General features: G+C 39.4%; 1 protein-coding gene across 1 annotated transcript in view; it reads right to left on the bottom strand.

Moving 5' to 3' along the window:
* Positions 1-20,672, bottom strand: part of vwa5b1 (von Willebrand factor A domain containing 5B1) — a 93,668-nt gene that overhangs the window by 59,350 nt on the left and 13,646 nt on the right. The window contains exons 3-7 of the mRNA XM_036591535.1: positions 16,515-16,676; positions 15,257-15,476; positions 13,235-13,389; positions 11,476-11,607; positions 1,003-1,127 (exon numbers count right to left, since the gene is read on the bottom strand). Coding sequence (XP_036447428.1) covers positions 1,003-1,127; positions 11,476-11,607; positions 13,235-13,389; positions 15,257-15,476; positions 16,515-16,676 — 794 coding nt within the window. The remainder of the gene's footprint in view (positions 1-1,002; positions 1,128-11,475; positions 11,608-13,234; positions 13,390-15,256; positions 15,477-16,514; positions 16,677-20,672) is intronic.

Raw genomic sequence — 20,672 nt, 5'->3', positions numbered from 1 at the left:
TACAGGGGCACAGTAATGCTGGAACAGGAAAAGGCTTTCCCCAAACTGTTGGCCCAAAGTTGGAAGCATACGCTTGTCTTAAATGTCTTTGTATGTTGTGGTCCAGAGTCCAGTAATGTCGTGCTTTACACCACTCCAGCCAAAGCCTTCATTGTGCATAGTGATCTCAGGTGTGTGAGCAGCTGCACTGTTCTTGTGCTGATGTTCCTTCTAGAAGCAGTTTGAAACTCTGTAGTGACTGATGAAACAGAAGATTTTTATGTGCTAGCACTCTGAGCATTCGTTCCATGGCTGTGCTGTTGTTGCTCCCAAATCCTTCTCAATAATAGCACTTACAGTTGACTGGGGCAGATCTAGCAGGGCAGAATCTATCCAAAAGTAAGGAAACTTTTGGTCAGTGAAGAAATTATACTTTATTTTGCCTTCAAATTTCTTGCTGACGGATGTTCTCTTTATATTCTTTGTAGAATATATTTTATGTTTAAAATTCTTGCCAATTACGCAAGTTTCCTTTCCACTATTTAATTTTTGAAGATATGATTCACATTTCCTTAGCAAAGCAAACATATTTATATATCTGCCATAATTTCCACAGTCTGCACTTCAGTGAAGCTGCAGAAAGTAGGTTCTAACGGGCAAACGATATGAAAGAACAATGCTGTGCTTGGTCTCTGTTCCTTTCAGAGTAGTGCTCTATTGGTTCATTATTCAACTCTCTTGAGTAATGAACTCATCAGATAAGCTACTAATTATCAGCCCATTATCAGCATACTACATCAAATAATCATCAGCTCATTATAGACATTAGGTTTGTTGCTTATTTCACTGCTATAAGTCATTTGTCAGCTTCACACATTCAGACTAGAGCTCTAAAGCCTAAGGTCCTATCCTGACCACCTGTGTCTCCATAACTCATTACTGCAGTTGCTGGACATAATGAATAGTTTGCCTCTTTCACCCCTTCCTCATCCTTTCTCTGTCCCCATCCTCTCTCTCTCTTACTTTCTTTTCATTGCTGGAGTCCTTCTTGGTGGCCTTTATGTAGTCACTCCTCCCCTTCAGATGTTCGTCATACTCCTCCAGTGTCATGTCCCCATCCTCAATCAGGACATGGGGCAGGTGCGGCTCTAGAGACAGCAAACAGGAAACTGGACTTCAGAGCAATGTCAGTATCTCTCATTAAACCGTGTACTCAACGGATCAACGTGATATATTAGCCAAAAATCTGATTTACACAATCCTCTTACTCAAATATAAAGGTCAAGACATGTTTGGTGTCTTAAGTTTTCACTAGAGCTTTGAGGCTAATGTAGCTAACTAATAATGGAAGCTTATGGCTATTAATTAGTTGTACAAACTGCAGGCCTAAACATTATGTCAATGTGATTGTTGGTGAAATTCTTGCTTTAAGAAATTATTACTTAAATGAAACCTAAAGTTGTAGCACCAATACCATAAGGGAAAATAGGTACTTTTACACTTCAAGAACTGCCGTCTTAAAGTGGAATTCATTTGCCTTTGAAAAATCCATTTATAGCCTGTTCAAATACTGGGCTGACTCCTGTTTCGCTTCAAACGATCAATGAGGATAAAACCAAGACCAAGCATCCCAACATGTTTCTACAATCCTGGTAAGTGTACACAGTTCTCACTGAGCACTCAGGAACACTCAGTTTAAAACAATTTTTTAAAGCGTACTAACTAATATATTTGAGTGTTTTATATTTAAATGATTTTATTTGATTTGTTGCTGTAGTGATAACACATAAAAGCTGAAGTCTAAACAGCTGAGATTTCCTGCTGCGTTATTACTGCCGCTTCCCAAACCAAGGCTGCCAACTCTCACGTACTGGCTGTGAGACTCACACATTTTGTTGTAATGTCACTATCTCATGCCACACTTGATATCTCCCACGGATTTTTTTATCTCTCTGCATTTTCACCGCATGGCACCGGTTCAGCTCAACTATGCTTGCCTTTTTTTGTTTTCCATTAGGGAAATCTAGCACCTGGTTCTATTTTTGGTATACCTCTGTTGAGGTTACAGGCACGCTGAGCTGATATCAAATGGTGTCATAAAAACGTTGAAGACTACTGATTGGTCGGAGAGAAACGCTAAATACAGGTTAGCGTACCCTCTTGCGTCGCCTTTGAGGATCATCTCGTCATGTGAACTCTGATGTAGTATTTCCCAAACTCTACTGTTTTTTCCAGCAGTATTTTGGCTTGTTGCCATCAGCCTCCTTTGAACAGAAGGAGGGCAGTTTCATGTGGCATCACTATGATGACTAGCTGCATTGAGGTGGATATCTTACTAAATCTGCAGTGGAAAACCTACTGAGCCCCGCTGGTGACATTCCATATAAATAAAAATAATGCATGGCTGTGACTTAGTAAGGCATGGAAACAAGATAGGCATGGGAATGAGATAATTAAGCCTTTGCCACAGCTTAATAAGGCATGATCTCATTCCAACATTTTACTAAGTCTTGGCCACGCGTTAGGATGCTGGCTACACCTTATTTTTATTTGTATAGGATGCCACCAGCAGTGCTCTGTAGAAAATTATGTAGCTGGTACCAAAAGTGAGTAGAGTCGAGTAGAGTCGAGTCGCACCATGCAGTGGAAAAGTGGTTAAAATGACCTTCCGATGGTTCTGAATGCTCATAAAGTCTCTCACTACTCCAGCTCTACTGATTAAAAACACTCTGGATGGGCAAGGGTCAAAAGAGCGAGAACACTGTCTCTGGAAGACAGATCACTTCTGTGGTGCGTGAATGTAACGTACTACACTCGTGTCTGAGAGAAGAGAAAAATCTTCGCTAAAGGCAAGACAAACGGCCCTAACTATCCAGACTTGAAGGAAAAAGGAACATTAAATAACTAACTTGGTCAGTAAGCTAAACATTATCAATAAAAAAATTATAAATAAAATGATAAGATCAAGAGCAGCATTCATGACCACACACAGCAGCTCAGTTTATGTGGTAAAATGAATGTGTTTCTATTTTACTTACAAGCTAAACAATTTTAGCTAATCAGGCTACTTTAACCCATTTTCACTGTGTAGCTGTTAGCTTTGAAATTAGTCCCTATCAGCTGCAACCAGGTGAGGAATTAGACTGCTGGTTACCGATAACACACTTTTTAACTTGTCTGTATTCTATATTCTCTGTAAGTGGACTGTATTCGGTCCTCATTAGAGTAGGATGACCAGGAGAGACAAATGATCAATACTGAACTAAGCAGAACTTGCCAGCTTTCAGTCTGTGATCCTCCAAAGGCTTAAATGTTGTCACTGCTCAATTCATTTTATGTGACAAAGCATTATTTTACGAATACGTTATGCCAAAATTATATTTGTATATATTATATTTTACTTAAAGTAATGGTTTAATTTTAAATGGATATATGTAGTGTTGATGTAGAAACAGGTCAGATTTGAATGTAGTTAAAGGTCTGATGACGAATCCAGGCCACCAACCTAGCTAATGGTCTCCACTCAGCATTTTCTGGAGAGTATATCTAAAATGTCCAAGTATCTTTTAATGTTTTTCGTGGTCATTCTGGACATAATTGAATACTATGAATTAGCTTCCATTACTTGCTAGCTACATAGCCTTATAGCTTCAGTGTTAAACTGAAAAAGCTAACTTTAGCTTTAACTGAGTGACCACATTTGGTTAAAGGGGAATTATGTAGAATTCCAAGCTTTAAGATGATCTTAAGGCTTTTGTGAATTCACGTTGGAACAGATCTTCCATGCTATGCTATTTCATGATCACAAGTGAGCACATCAGAATGGAGAGGCCAGACTGTAATTTCATGGAGAAGTGGTCATTAGATCATTGCTTTCTTAACCTGCGATCTGTTGTTGGTGCTTTTGCTTCATCAATCCATCAGCCAGTCAATACAGGTGACTTGAGTGATAAGAGAGTTGCAGAGCAGAGGAAAGAGGTGGAAAAAGCCTTCGGGGAGAGTTAGCATGTCATTATATGATAATATTAGCTCTATTATTAGCACTGCTCACACATGCTGGGGGGGCATGGGGAACAGGGAACAGATTGCTTGTGGCTGTCCATCTGTAGTCCACAGGCAAACAAGTTCATTCAGCAGCAAAGGATATGAATAATAATTGTTTCTTTCATGTTTTTTTTAGGCTAGGGCAGTCTATCTGAGAAGATGCAACCATTTAAAAGTCAACTCAATCTGATTCCAAGTGAGGGAATCGACAGTTGATTCCAAGAGTCAGTTTTTTACAGGTTATCTTCATGTGCTACCACCACAGTTGTTCTTCAGGGACACAAGATGCCAGTTTAATTATATGACCTTAGCAAGAGAGCTAATGCTAGCCAAGTTAACTTGTCTGTTGGGGGCTCACTAAACAGTACCTGATTTTTGTGTCAGCTTCAGGTGGTATAGGTGATTTAGCTCTGGCCAAGCTGACTCTAAGCCACTGTTTTCTTACAAATTTCACACTTTGTCCAAAGGAAAATAGACCCAGTCTAGTGATACGAGTGTTGTGGGAAGGATTTATTTTTCAGACTGGCCGTCTAGAGAGTGACGGCAGAATATGGCACTTATCATAAATGTGGTACAGTTTATGTCCCATTGCCTTTCTATCAGCGATAAAGTGACTGCTGTTGGTTTTTTTATTTCTGTGAAAAGTGAAGGGATCTGTACTTAAAATAAAATGATTAAATTAGCATTTAAATTATCATAAAAACAAATGTCTGTATTCACCTTTAATATGGTGATGTTGGGCTTCTCTATGAAATACATTCATTAAAATCTTCCAGTACAACTATCACTAAAATGTTATTTGGTTCATTTCTAAGCAATGAAATACTAAAATAATTATTTTTTAGTATATTCGTTTTAATAGTCATTTTAACCTGTCCCACATTTTATGCGCCACTCTGTTACCCAGACCTGTAAAAACCGAACATTCCAATTATTGTGAACATCTTGATTGACACTGATATGTCTATATATATTCATATATATAAATAGCTTGACCATTCAACCCTGTTACCAAAATTATTGTTAAGAAGAATATACATTTATATTTTTTTAATGTATGTAAATGATATTATTATTAGTAGTAGTTAATATGCAACATGCAAACCACTACTGAATGCTGCTTATTTTAGGCTAAATTTTTTAACCTTTAATTATTTTAAATGAAAATCAAATGGAAATGGCTTGAAACAAATAATTGAATGACTTCTGATCTGTGTTATATGCTATACTATACTTTATACTGTACTGCATTAATATCATCTCAATGGGAAATATGATCTCTGTGGTCAACCCTGTTACTCCCTGTTACCTAGGACTGAACCCTGTTATTCAGTAATTTTTAGTCTTAAACCATTTAATTTAGTAGGTCAATTTGTTAATAAGACACATTGGTTTAAATTACTAATAAAAAAATGGCACTATTTTTGAACTAGAACGAAAAAACTAAAGACTTTCAAGATATGAAATACAGAAAACACAAGAAAACTGTTTTTTTTTTTCATTTCTTTGAAAAGTTCTAAAGGCATTTAATAAACGTATGCATTTCACACAAAGCACCTCAACGATACAGAAAATCAGCTCTTTCTGCAAACTCCCAGCCCTAGTCAGCATGTGTTCCTCTTTTGTGCATTTGTGGGAAAAAACTGGACACAGCGGTTCACATAAAAGAACAGTATTTGATCAAAACACTACAATATTGTGACGTTTCCTGAGGAATGGTTTGGTGAAAAACCCAATTCATGTAATTTTCGCTTAGTTCAAATGTCAACCAGCCAAGACTTGTTTGGTGTCTTAAGTTAGGTTCTTTAGTTTTGCACTAAAGCTACGAGGCTTAGGTAGCTAACAAATAATGGAAGCTTATATCATCAAGGGATGTGCACAGGTACTCAAGTACTCAGTTAACTGTCGAGGTGCCAGTATTCAAGTACTGAATCACCAGAGAAAATTTACAGTTCAATTCAGAGAAACATGACAATTTTTTTCTCTTCATTGTGAGTATATTTGCTGAAACATGAGTGCCTGAATGTGAGCGCTTTGCCAAGTCCTCGCTATTAAAGACATGAATAAGACGGCAGAGATAGCATGGCTGTATCGCCAACTAGACTAGCTGCTCTAGCTGATGTTAGCTAGGTCCAGAAACCATGTAAATATATTTCTCTGACAAACAACATGTTGGCACATCATCCACTGAGGTGAGAATACCTTGTGTAGGAGACACCGAGTCCTCATCAGCATCCAACATGACGCTTGTTAGCTCTGTTAACTCATCAGCTCATCTTAAGAGACATGTCTTTTACTCATCCAACAGGAAATTTTCTATGTTTTTGTGCGACACCAGTGCCGTTACCTGCAAATGTAATCCTACAGCCCTACAAAGTTAACCTGCGGTTAACCAAAAATCCATTCATGAACACTTACAGATACTCGAATATCAAAGTCAGTCAGAATGCACATCCTGATATCCACCAATTAGCTTACCAAACCATGTTACATGCCCCTGAACCCCCACAGAAGGTCCCCTTCAATCCCCTGCATTAGATTTTTTTGTCCAACCATTTCTATAAATAACATTACAAAACTGGCTGCTACAGAAGCAATACTGTAAAATTTGCTGGGTTAAAAATGAAGCAGTGTGATTCGCTCAGATGAAAGAAAATGTGAGATGATAACTGTGGAATTCATGGGTCTGAAATCAAATAAAAAGGCTTGGCTCTCAGCAGGGGAACCTATTGGCCCTCCCGCACCATAACACACTCTGCTGGATTTGGTTGTGCTACGCTGGCTGCGAGTCAGTCTTGAGGAGGGGAGGTCGGAACAGGCAGATTCATTTCTCCCTTACTGCGACAAGAGATGGAGGTCAATACGAGCGAGTGCTGGGGGAGGAGAGCATAATAAAGGCAGAATGGAAGGCAGGAAAAAGCGAGCGGCCTCAGAGCTCGCAGCTGCCTGAAGATGTCTGCGCAGCAGCCCACACCAGGCAGCGGCGAGGGAGGATACGGAGCGGGGAATGATGTTTCAATAGTTTCTGATCTAATAAGCGGCCCACACTCAGCGGGGGTGTGCAGAAGCATTAAGAAGCATTAAGGGGAAGCCTTAAGGCTGGTTGGCTTCAAGAGGCTCTATTGTGCTGTTAACACACAGGTTAGAGAACAGAGTGTTTGTGTCTGTGTGTGTGTGTGTGTGCGTGTCCTCCTCAGCTTTGAGTGCCTGCAGAAAACCACCAACTGCCCAGCTCTATAATATCAGGATGGCTTGTGTGACCACAGGTGGTCAGGACTTTCTGAGTGTGGCGTGCACCAGGGTGTTGCAGCATGTGCGTCACACTGGGTTGAATACGGCTATAAAACCCATGAGCACAGTGTCTAGTTACGTGCATGTGGGCATTTGGGTGCCCATGGCATATGCTTGTTATGCCCACACAATCTGGTGAAACAAGTAACATTTCCATAAAATTAATAAGGCTGTCAAACAATTAAAATAATTAGTTTGTGTGGTCAATTATGATTCATCACATTTGTCTTATTTGCTCAAATTTGAACAAGAGATTTTTTCCATTTTAAAAGCAGTGCATTTTGTTTTAGCTAAATGAATGGCCAAAGTAAGCTTAATCAGAATGTATTTATTACTTTAAATAGTTCAATTTTCAACAATTTTCCTGTCTTCCCCCCAGTCTGTTACAATTAATCTCGACAATGGGGTAAGTTATAATGTTTGCAATGTAAGTTTATGATTTTTTTTGCAGTAGCCACTATTTATTTACAATTCAGCCAAAGGTCGAGTAAGTGCAAACATTACAACTTACCCCATGGGCAGGGTTAACAGTAACAGACTGGGGAGGTTAGTTGTAACAGTCACTAAAAAGTCTGGTAAATCAATGCAAAACACCATTTAATGTTGTCTGAACCAAGCAAGCAATCCAACCTAAATACAGTAAAAACATGCATTAAAATAAACATGATTAGTGAAAAGAGGCAGTTTGAAACAAATTCATTTTAATAACTACAAAGTAGAACAGCAAATATAAGCATAATATAAATTTAGAATGTACAGTAGTTTATTTATATGACATTCCTACAAGGGTTTTTTAACCTGCTCATAGGCCCTGGGTGTACATGTGGTCGTGGGCCCTAGGGGTGTAGTAACATACAGTACCAGAAACTGAAAACCTTTGTTTTTAAAGAAGATGCACTCAGCACAGCCGCCAGTCAACTTCTTCTGTCACTGCCATTCATCATTGCTCCATTACTGTACAAACGTAAGCCCAGAACCAAACCACTAAAAGCCATGGCCAGACAAGGTTGGAACACTGCACTGAGAAGGCAGTCGATTCCCTAACTAAGTCAAAATGATCTCCTTATTCGCCAGATTCTTTTTAAAATTTTATATTCCACCTTAACTGGTGCCACAGTTACATTCTGGCACCTGTAACTGCTGCACTATTTAAGGTGGAATGGAAAATTCAAATAAGCTGGCAAAAAAGAAGAAGCTGAGATGTACTAAGATGAGAAAACAACACAGGAAACTTAAAAAACCTAATCATTGAAGGCAAAAACATATTGCCATGGCAGGCGTGAAAAACATTTATAGTGCATTCATGTCTCTCCTTTGATGCACTGAAATAACATTAACATTAAATGTTTGTACCGACATTTTCACAATGCCCAGTTTAGCCTTTGTTGTAAAAGAGTACTGTAATTACTAAATTCACTGAAAACTAATGATAACAATGTTTCTTTCAGCTTGGCTGAGTAGAAATAACTCTACTTGATGGAATCTCACTATCAGAAGTCATCAGTTACATCTTTTAACCTTGACATATGAACACTGGCGTGCTCATAATGAACCGGAGGCCTGAAGCAATGGTGGATACGAACGGTAGCTGTGCAGTGACTGGAGGGTTGAGAAAATAAGGCAGAGCTTGGTGAAGAGCATAATTTTAATTTGCCATACAAAAGTGACAGCAATTTTTATTATCTTAAAAAAATCGCTTAATAAATTTTCTTTCCCTGTTTGATTGGGTGGGCCTGTGATCAATCTGGGTAGGCCCAGGTAGTCGGGGGAGAATTAATAAATCTTAAAAATTACCTGGGACCCTTAAGCTTCTGCGTAGGCAAGCATGCATCCTAGTACGTTTCTGGTAAAGCTCTGACTAAAACCTTGAAAAAATGAGCTGAATTCATATGGTGATACTGGCTTCTCTCATGTTTTCTCTGGAAGGCTTAGTTGGAACACTGTGTTGAAACTAACCCCACCGTGTGGAGGCTGTACTAGCTCGTACTAACTGGCTAACTCTCATTACAAGTTGTTGTTTACATGCTTCAAAATGGTGCTTAATTATAGCCATGAAGAAAGTTAATAAAATAAGTGTAAATTCTGTGACTTAAACAGTCAATTTAGTAATCTAAAAATACTCAAAAAGTAACTTTATGCGGCAAAAACATTCTGAAGGGTAAGGCCATAAATTCGCAGACAAGGTTGCTATGGGAATACAAAATGACAACAAGGTGGCCAACAAGATGACCACATTCTATTTGAGGTATATAAAATATGCATGCTGCATTTTGACCCCATAACAGGATTTGCCCCAATATTTCTCCAAATATGGTCACAAATATTTACTGTTTTTTGTAATTAACCTGGTAGCCTTTAACTTCTTGTTATACCAAATTGACAAAGAATCATTAGCGCGTTTGTATCAAAACTATTCTGAGAAGCTTTGTGTGGCCAAACTTTTGATAGGCAGTGCAGCAAAACCTCACAACAAACCCTCATAGCTGCTTTGAAAGCCTGCAGCAACATAGAACTCTCTGTAATATCACCAAAACAGAGGTGTGATGCCAGTAGACATATGATCTTCTAGTTTCTTTATCCTTTCAGAAAAGCATCCTTGATGTTGTTCTTGCTTCAGTACAAGAGACTGCAGTACAGAGTGAGAAAAAATAAGCGGACCAAGCGAGCCTCTTTCTCCTCTGGCAAGCAGAAGAAGAGTGTACTCTAAAACAAACAACACCATCTGTACGCCAAGATTGCAATCCCAAGCCATTTGTCTTTGCCATACTACTCTACGGCTGTGAAAGCTGGATCTTGTACAGTTGACATATCAAAACAGTGAAGCCTTCTGCAGCTCATCCTGAGCATAATATGATACAGTGTTCCAGAGATATAACTGCCAGAGCAAACTACAGCTATATTAAAACAGTCCTTCACTACTGATTACACTGAGCTGGCATGTCATGAGGATGCTGTAATATCAGATACTCTGAGAACTTCTAATTATGTGCAATTATACCATGGTCATATCAGGACAAGAATAAGATCCAGGCAGAACGTTCAGTACGCATGCCTTTAAACCACTCCATACAAGAGGGTCATCTACTCTCCATCTCACAGAGGCATCAGTGAGCCATGAATGATGTGCTGAAGTCTGAAGATGACCATTACTGTGGATGAATAAGCAGAAAAACATGACTATACCTGCTACCCCTGCTATACAACGTCCTGAAATCACATCCCAGGTTTATGACATTGAAAATGTGGATGTCATATTAGATTTTGAGCATTAATGGGGCCTGACATTTCAAACGAAACCTAAATATAGCATTACTATGTTCTTTATCCCACCACAAGTGTAGCTTGACAAAATTCTGTCCAAACCTGACCAAGAAAATTCTGTTTTAACTCGACTGGAGCCCAAAACAACTCTGTTAACTCGACTGTAGCCCAACAAAATTCTGTTAACTCAACTGTAGCCCAACAAAATTCTGTTAACTCAACTGTAGCCCAACAAAATGCTGTCTAAATCTGAGTGTAGCCTGACAAAATTCAGATCAGACTTTCAGAAACATTTTCTGCCTGAATTCAACCCAAACCATGGTAACAAATTTTGAATATATGCACATCTGTGGCCTGAAAATTCTAACTAAGCCCAAGTTTAGCCTGACAAATTTCTGTCTAAACCCTTTACTGTAGACTCACAAAATTGTGTCCCAACCCGAGCCCAGCCTGACCACCACTAAACCAAAGGTGGAACCAAAAGAAGGCAGAAAGGTTACCAGAAATGTGAGCATGAAATATGAACCCAATCCAAACTGGACAAATATCATATATATACATATATCTATATATATATATATATATATATATATATATATATGTATATATATATATATATGTGTATATATATATATATATATATACATATATATATATATATATACATAAAGATGTCTGAACCTGACTAAGCCTTATATGAATGGTATTCATTATATTTCAAGCTGTAATCAGACTATACAGTCACATCAACAGCCACTAAACCACTAAACCAGAACCATCTGTAGGTATAATAGACTAGCTTAACTGTGTATATGAGTTTGCGTGTATGTGTACATGTGTGTAAATGTCTATTTATGGGCGTACATGTTTCTGGTTTGTGTGTATGTGTGTGCTACACACCACTGGGGTAGATGAGGATCTCCACAGGACAGTCGTACGTGTATTTGTCTGCCAGGGTGACCAGTATGCTGGTAGCAGAGCGGGCAGATGGGTCAGCATCGGCCCGGATGGCATGAGAGGGGCTCTCCACTCCTGCACAAAACACACAGCCAAAGCATGTAACACCAGTAGCTGCACAGCGGCCTGGACATGAAGATACCACACCAAGGACATCAATTCACTGTCTTCAAAGAGCAAATACTGCAACGCAGTTATTACTAGTGATTAAAAACCTAAGCCTTAAATATGTATGAGGGAATCTGTATGTGAATGACAGATTTGACTATTCGTCTATCGAAATACACTTTATCATACATCCTATTCTGAAATATTGATTCTACGACATGGCATATCAAACAGAATGAGACATGATAAGAAAAAATGTGCCTTTTTCAGTCAGCATGTGGTGTGGATCAGTCTGCCAGCCAGCCAGCCTGTCTCTCTGTCTGTCTATCTATCTATCAGACAGAACCGAACAGAACTGGCAGTTAGTGTTCCAAGCACGTTCAGCTGTCCAATGACGTTTGGTTAGCAGCTGTTCGAAATGAGGCAGTGGCTAGTTTCACATGCCTTGAAGGAAGCTTGTGCTAGCTTTTACCCTCTTAGCGCTGGTGGTAATATTATGTGTTTGGGGGAGACCTAGCTAGTGGGTGGATTTGCACATGATCAAATTAGGGGAGAAAATTGGGTTAAATATGTTGGAAAATTGGGGTTCACATTTAAGACGTGTGCAGGGATGTTCCACAAAAGTTTTCTCTGAAAGAAAGAGAGAAGTTTGCCAAGAAGCTGCCTGTGTTAGCTACACACTGCAATGCTAGCTTTACCTGCCACACGGCTCCTTACTTTCTACTTATTTTGATTTGCATTGAATTTACATTAAGTTTAAAATAAATGCTGCCATGCTTTGGAGCCTCTGTTTGCTTCCATGTGACTCACTACAGTAAAAAAACCAAGCTACAGTGCGTATGACCATGGGGCAGTTAGCGCTAACCTGGAGAGAAAGTTCTTCTGATCCCCATCTACGGCTGGGAACAGGATCAGAAAAAGATGATGAATAATATTAAATAATATGTACATATAATGTTTTATTCACTTCTACTGTTCAAAGCATAATGGGGCCTTTAAAATGCTATAGCAGAATAAATTCCCACTGTCTCGGTTATGTGCAATTTACTAAGTAAAATTTGCTGTATCTTTCGTACAGCTTTAGTGTTAGCTGCGTGTTGTTAGCTGAATAATGAAAAAGCTGCTGTAACAACCAAAAATGAAAATACGCGCGTGAACATGGCATTCGAAATCTCTTGCATCCTGAAGTTCCTCCAGCAGCGAGTGCGATCACAATATAATCGAGAATCACAATTTTTTAAACTAGAAAATATTGTGCTAATTATTTTTAGATATCACCCAGGCCTAGTTAGAATCCATTGAAATCTATTATAATTTTTTTCATGTCACTACTGAAACGAAGAGTTTTAGTCCATAGGCGGAGTCTTATTTTAGCCACGTCCCTGCATTTTAGAGCAGGAAGTGAGACTGCATCCCTGTCCTTTATGGCCACAACGTGGGTAGTTAGATCCCACTGTTTTAAAGTCTGAAAAACGGTGTTTAACATTAAGAACTGTCACTACCATAAAATATTTTCTGGCAACTCTCTATGTATCTGTAGTATCTATGTCTGTCTCTCTGTGTGAATAACAGGTAGACTATGTAAGCTTCTGACCTGCCAACAGATACGGCCCTCTGATCTCCAGCTGAAAGTTGAACTCATAGTCGATGGAATTAATGGACTCCTCCTCCAACAGCCAGGCCAGACACAGCTGGCCGCTCAAGGCCATCTGCTCATGAGAACCCAGAGCACAGTGGTGTTTGTCTCTCCTGAGTCAAACAACAAGAAAATAAAACAAATCTCTGATCTCACTGCTTTATTCTTCTCAATATCAGCACAATACTTACAACATGACGTACTGTCCCCTTTAACTGGTAGAGATACATACAGGGCTTAGAATACAATTCAAAGGTTTGGAATCACTTATATTGATAATTTTTGTTAGTTTTATATACAGTAATAACATACATAGTGCAGACAAATATTATGATGACACAATACTTCAGGGTACTTTTAGAAACATCAAGAAGCTACTAAACAGTAAATAATTGTAATTATTTCTTTACAATAACTTTCAAACTACAAGGCACGATAATTAAAAAAAAAACTTAAAAACCAAAACTTCATTTCTGAAGTTATGCAGCTTTTCCAGTCAGTTGACAATCATCTACAGTACAGTTTTTGCCATTTTCCCACAAATTAATCCATAAGATTGCTGAAATGTCCAGAAGCGTTTGTGTCATGGCCATAGTGAAGCTAAAGCCTTGCTTTCCACAAAAGCTTGGTATTCTAAGCTTGGATAACTGATGTTAGAGCTGATTCCTCTTTATTTATGATGGCTTATGATGGCACTCATGAAGTTTGTGTACCACAACTGATGCATTATATGTTCTTTTTCCAAAAAAAAAATCCAGTTATTGTGGTGATGTGCCAGCACTGGGGTTGACAGGATACTATCGCTTGTTTCACTTATCCCAGTGCAAGCACAGGCTATGGATATAAACAAACTTGTGGATGCCGAACCAGTACTGTAACTGAAACCTACTGACCCAAAATGGCAGGTGGGCATCACTCTCCTTCTCAGGTGGGCCCAAGGTTTTATTACACAGTTCTATAACCTAAGAATAGCTCAGCCAGTTTGCAATGAAGTCCCTGTAGTTACTGTAGCCTTAGTATCTAATAAGCCTGGGATTTTAAGGGGTTGTTACATTTAGTTTAATTTATTTTCTTTAATACAATAATTTAATTACAAATGATATCAGCATAACAATTTCAGTGAAAAGTAGAATTTTTCATATTTACATGAATTTCAGAATTTCTCAGTATTTGGTTTACCCCACTTTTGCTTTAAAGACAGCATGCACTTGGTACTCCTGGCATAGACTCAATAAGTTTGTGTGAAAGCCTCTGATGAGGAAATCAAATCCATCCAAGAGTCAGAACAAAAGCTTCACTGGAAGCTCTAAGAAAACCTTTCGTACAAAAGCATTAATGTGGGCAGTGTTGTAAATTTGCTTCAATTTGAATACTGACCCAGAAATCTTCAGTTTAATTTTCATAACTTTTCTTTGTTTTACATTTTTCGAGATTTTAAACTTTCTGTTGTTTATTTCCAAGTTTAAATGAAAAAACAAACAGATTTTCAGTGTGGTCTCAGACTTTTGGACTCATTATAATGTATCTCTTAAAAGCTTCAAATAAAACATAGAACATCTTTTACAAGCTTCACATGCACACATTTAACGTTTAACAGCCCAGAAATGTTCACATGAATCAGAAGCTTAGCATAACTGCTAAAATCCCATTAGGGTGCTAGCAGAAATTCTGATAGTGCTAGCATTATCAAAGAGGTGTTTTCTTCTCGTTTTTGACTGAGTTTTTACATTTGTGGCCTGAAATGAAATGAAAAAGGCCTTAATCTCTAGGTTCCCTACTGCATGTGAACATTCTGCAGGGGGTGCTAGTGGAGGTGCTGAGTGATTTTCAGGAGGTGTTTCAGCAGCCCTTAGCAACCCCAGCACCATACCCGAGAAGTCAGTTTTCATTACAAGTGTGCACTGGTGGCTAAGAAATGACTAATGGAAAAGCGCTAGCTGCTGAAATGTCTCAAATGGCAAGAGGTAACTGGGGTCTTACTTCCTGCTTGTGCTTGGAGAGAAGGCCTGCTCCTCTTTAATGGAACGCTGGACCCTCGGGGTGCAGACAGGTGGTGAGGTGACCCGGATGCCTCCGTTTGGAAGGGTCGACAGCTCAGAAGACGTGCTGACCAGCACGTTAACGGTCTCCAGAGGGGGAATGACCCCCAGGTTCACCACAAGCACCCTCCGCTCCAAATCCTCGTCTAACAGCACCTGACCTGCAGCACAGTTGCAAATCCAATCAAGCCCCTGTCCAGACCTGGTAATCTACGTGTTCTGTTACCTTTGATGAGGAATGAAGTGGAGTCACTGCCACAGTGTCTTATACCAAGAGTTCTCAAGAAGGGATCGCATTATGCAGGTATTCATTAAGAAATGAAAGGCAAAACCTCCCTTTAGTTTAGCACTCATCTGCTAGTAGGGCTTATGATATTAATGACAGTCTTTTCAAATCAAGGACAACCACACAGAACATTCAGCAAGAGGCCAAAGCGCTAGTTGGAAATGAAAAATCCATTACATCAAAAGGTTTTACACCAAGGTGTGCTTCTTCACTTTTATACCAGAGCTACAAAGCTAATGTAACTCACATGTAATGCGGTTTCTGATACTGTAGGACATACAGGCCTGTGAAGAAGTAAGTACACCCCAGGAAAAGTGTACTTTTTGAACTTATTTTCACATCCAGGTATCTGATCTTCATTTAAACAATATTGATGGATTAACATGAAATAATTTAATAAGTGACAGTTGAAATAAACATGTTTGTCATTCTTCAAAAGGTTGGCCTTCAGAAAGAAGATTGTAGATGTCTATCTGGTTTCCAAAGTACTGGAAATCAATCATTCCACTGTCCGGAAGATGATCTACAAGAGGAGATAATTTAAAACCACAGCCAACTGGTCCAGGCCAGGCCGCCCCAGTGTTTCATGAACCCCAAAATTTCATGACAAGATCTACAATTAGCTCTTGCCACTGTTGTCAAAGTGCATGCATCTACAATTAAAAAGAGACTGCACAAATTTGACCTACATGTGAGGTGCACTATCAGCAAGCCTTTGCTGTCTAAAAAGAACATCCAGCAAGGGCAAGACTAAAGTTTGCTAATCAATATCTAGGCAAGGCTTGATACTTGATAGCTACATTAGCCTCATAATTCAAGTGCAAAACCAAAGAAGCAAACTTTAGACACCAAACATGGCTACATTTTGGGTAAATGGAACACTAAAGACTAAAGGAAAAGCATGAAGCCTCACCGCTCCCACTCTGTAGGGCTCCATTGGTGGCTGTGCAGCAGTCGAAGTAACAGTCATCGATTTTCGCCTTGTCTTTGATCTGCACTGTTATTATCTGAGTGGATATCATCGCCTCAAAGCCCACCACCACAGCGCCCTCCTCCAGGGGGTAAATAAAGATACCTTCAAGAAAGGGGACAAAAAACGATATATGACACAACCATAAAATGTTAATACATGTGCACAGAAATGCATCAGTATAAGGAAAATAAAAGGTAGTAGTTTAATGTCAATCAGCTGCTTAAAAAAGTTTTGTTATGACAAAGTGGGCTCTACTGCTGAATTCAATGGCGGGACTATTGATTCAGAAGTCGTTTTTTGTTGTCTGGATTTTTCTGTTCAATACAGGACCACATCTATTTGAAGAATACTGGGCTGTAGTATCATTTTGAGTGCTCCGACTGCTCTGTAACAATAGCTAATGTGCTGTGAAAGTTTTGGGAAATGCAGCCGTTTGTCTTGATTTCGTGAAGATGGCTGGTCTTTCTTGAAGATAATTGTCCTGCTTAGAAACTTCAATCTACACAGTGACTCCACCATGACTTTCTGCCTATGCCTGTTCTCTGGATTCACTCTGCCCTTTCACCTCTAAACCAGGGGTCTTCCATTCTAGGCCTGGAGGCCAGGTGTCCACCACAGTCCATAACAGGAGTGTTAGAGCAAGGAAATCATCAAACTTTGCTGGGAGTTGAAGACCCCTGCTCTAAACCACCTAGATCACAGATCTTCAGCTGACTCCAGCTTCTGGTCTGGATTTTGTAATCATTGGTATGTATGACACAAGGTGGCCAATCGGTTACACCAACAACTGTTCAATTAACTACCAGTGACTACAACAACTAGGACAGTGAACTGGATTCAAGGCATGGAATTGAAGACTTCTGATCTAGTCCTTGGTTCTCTGACATTTTCAGACCTGATAGAACAATGCTACAACAGAGCTGAGGAAAAGTAAATATACAGATCTCTGAGGAATCTGACCAACTATCCTGAGCTGTTCATTTCCTTTCCTTCTGCTGTCTCAGTGGCAAAAGCTGGATTTTCTTTCATTCCAAAATCAATGGTTGCATCTCAAACCCACATAAATTGTTGCCTTCCTCCTTCTCTCTGCTTAATCCCCCTCCTACTAACAATCGTCTCATGCTGCAATTGACTTCATGACATACTTCGAACAGAAGCGCGACATCCGCAATTCTTTCAATCATCCATCCAAGGCAGAGGCAACCCACACACATAACTCTAGCCTGACTCTGCTAACCTTCAAATCACTCACTGAGGATGAAGTGATGACTGTAATCCCTCTCACCATTATGCCTCAAGAAAGCCACCCTCAATCCAACAAATGCTGCAGACTACTGATCCACTTCACTCCTTCTATTAGTGTTCAAAACCACAGAACAGGCACCAGATTCCCACTGGCACATCTTCTCATCTCCAGAGGAACAACCTTCCCAACACTAACCAGACCAAATACAAGCCTTGGCTGGATTTTCAAAGCATTGTGGAGGTTGTTAATGATGGTCTTTTGACCCTTCTAAACCTGGAACCACTTTGTGATCATTATGCGATCTTCTCAATGCATCATGAGGCCTGGTGACAACAATGGCAAGAACTTATTGTTGTTTAATGTTATTTTTATGCTTTATGTATGTATATATATGTACATGTGACTGTCTGATTGTGTATGTTACTGACATATAAAAGTATAAAAAAGGGATAAACTGCAGAGAAATGGAAGCTTTATCAAAAGTTCTGCCAGGAAGACTCTAATGCTATGTCATTCATTCATTCATTACTCTTGACCAATCACGGGCCTACATTTTTCTTTAAAACGACGCGACTTGCATACCTATTCTGCTGCTTTCAGGTGCCTATGTTTTGACTTTTGATTTCTGGAGCAGCCACTTATGACCAAGACTTAGATGATAGGATGGCCCAAGTGGGTGACTGTCCTGTTTTGAGAATCCAGCTTTTGGACACTCCACGGAAGCCATTCAACTGTCAGTCACAGAAGCTCTTCACAAGCTCAGCCAGGAGGAAATCTATGTTCATGGTCCTCATTCTCCTTGACGTGTCAGCTGGCTCTGACACTGTCAACCACCAAAGCTTTGGAACTTAGGCAGCACAGCTCTGTATTTTTTCCCTTATGTTATGATCAATCCTACCAGACAGCCTGGAGCAGTTGTCTCGGTTCTGCAACGCCTCAAAGTTCCCCAGGGGTCAGTTCTTGGCCCACTTCTGTTCTCCCTGTATACAAAATAACTGGGAGCTGTGAGGAGCTCAAATGGCTACTCCATCTATGCTGATAATACTCTGCTCTACTTCTGTTCCTCTTCTCAAATCTCACAGAAGATATCGCTCCGCATCTGATATCTCTTTGTAGATGGAGACCCACTGCGTAAAACTGAGGCCCAGTAAGACAGGACTAAACTCCTTGCCTCTCTATTAGGATATCCAGCATATATGGCCAAAAATCTTGGAGTGTTTCCTGCAGATTCCTACCTCAGAACATCTGTAGAAAATTTCTCCTAATGACTGCGAATACATACTTGATTATTATAGTTCCCTGCTTTCTGATGTTCACTCACATGCAATTTCTTTCCGCAAAGCTCATCTGGTCCACAACTAATCTGGTCCACAACCTCCCGAAGTTTTCCTATGTAGCTCCTCTACTGAGATCATTTCACTGGCTCCACTGGAACCACATGGCTCCACAGTCAGTAGAGCACATTCTTATAAAATCCTGAGCACCACCATTAATCAAAATCTAAAATGGGACAGACACAGCACTGCAGTTATGAAGAAGCCCTACTGCTCTGCAGTGTGTGTATTTTCTGTGACAGCTCAAGAAATGTGAAATTCTGTACTGTCTGTTTAATGTCTATATGCAGTATATCTTAGTCTGTCTTGAGTTTGTTTGTCTGTGTTGACACCTGCACCAAGAGAAATTCCTTGTACGTCTGAATAAATATTCTGATATTTAAATATTTTGATTCTGGCTCCCTGTGATATTCAAGGCTTTAAAGAGCTCAGTTTCACACTGCCTCACCACCATGATTCAGAACTACACCTGCACATCAAATTCCAGTCAAAGTCACTCTGGATAAGGCCATCTACCAAATAAATAAATGTAAATGTTGATAAACATAAGGTACTAGTGACATTTCCAGGCCTACTCCTGTCCTTCTGAAGCACAGTGCACCAGATTCAGAAAAAAGATTAGTAGGCTGATAAGGCTTCTGATGCATTTTCTCAATTGCTTCTGTGGTCAAGAATAAGATTTAGGCCTTTACCTTTGAAAAAACATACTTTTTAAATACCAGTTGGGACTACAAAGTCTTCCTGGTAGTGGTGTCAAAGCCAACATGTTAATAATGCCATAAGGCAACAATAATTAAGGGCATACATTTTTTCAACAGCATTAACAATAATTTTTCTTAGGTTGACCCTAAACTGTCTGCAGTTCCACCCTGAAGCCCAGCTGTTCACAATTTATGTTGTTATGACTTTGCAACTGCAGACGTTGACTACAGTTAATACTGGGCTTCAACAAAGAGAGGTTTGGTACAGCTTGTTGAGTTGGCTTCACAATGCTAGCTTACTGTTCTTTGCTTTATAATTCTACCATTTTCACGAACCAAACTTTGAAGGATCGTAGTGCTTGTATGAGTATAGTAATAAGTTTTTCATTTTTTTCCTATTGGAAATGAATAGAAAAATGTTGAGAAAATTCAAATCTAACTGCCCCAAGTTATATCACAAGGGACATCTCTCAAACTGGCCCTCATAGATGCTACATACAGATACATATACATACTAGCATCTGTATACACACAAATTAGTAACCACCTGGGATATTAAAGCAAAGGCCTAGCAACATCACAGCAACCACCTGGGATAACATAGCAAAGGCCAAGCAAAACCTTAGCAATCACTTGGAATACCATGGTAATAGCTTAACATCACAATAGCAATTACCTTGGATGCTATAGCAATGCTGTAGTAACGCCTTAGCAACCACCTGGGATAATATAGTAGAGGTCAAGCAAAACTTTAGCAATCTCCTGGAATACTATAGCAATGGCTTAGCATCACCTTGGCAATCACTTGGTACGCTAT

This window comes from Colossoma macropomum, unplaced genomic scaffold (assembly GCF_904425465.1).
Source record: "Colossoma macropomum unplaced genomic scaffold, Colossoma_macropomum, whole genome shotgun sequence".
Lineage (NCBI taxonomy): Eukaryota > Metazoa > Chordata > Actinopteri > Characiformes > Serrasalmidae > Colossoma > Colossoma macropomum.
This window is presented reverse-complemented; position numbering and strand designations above follow the sequence as displayed.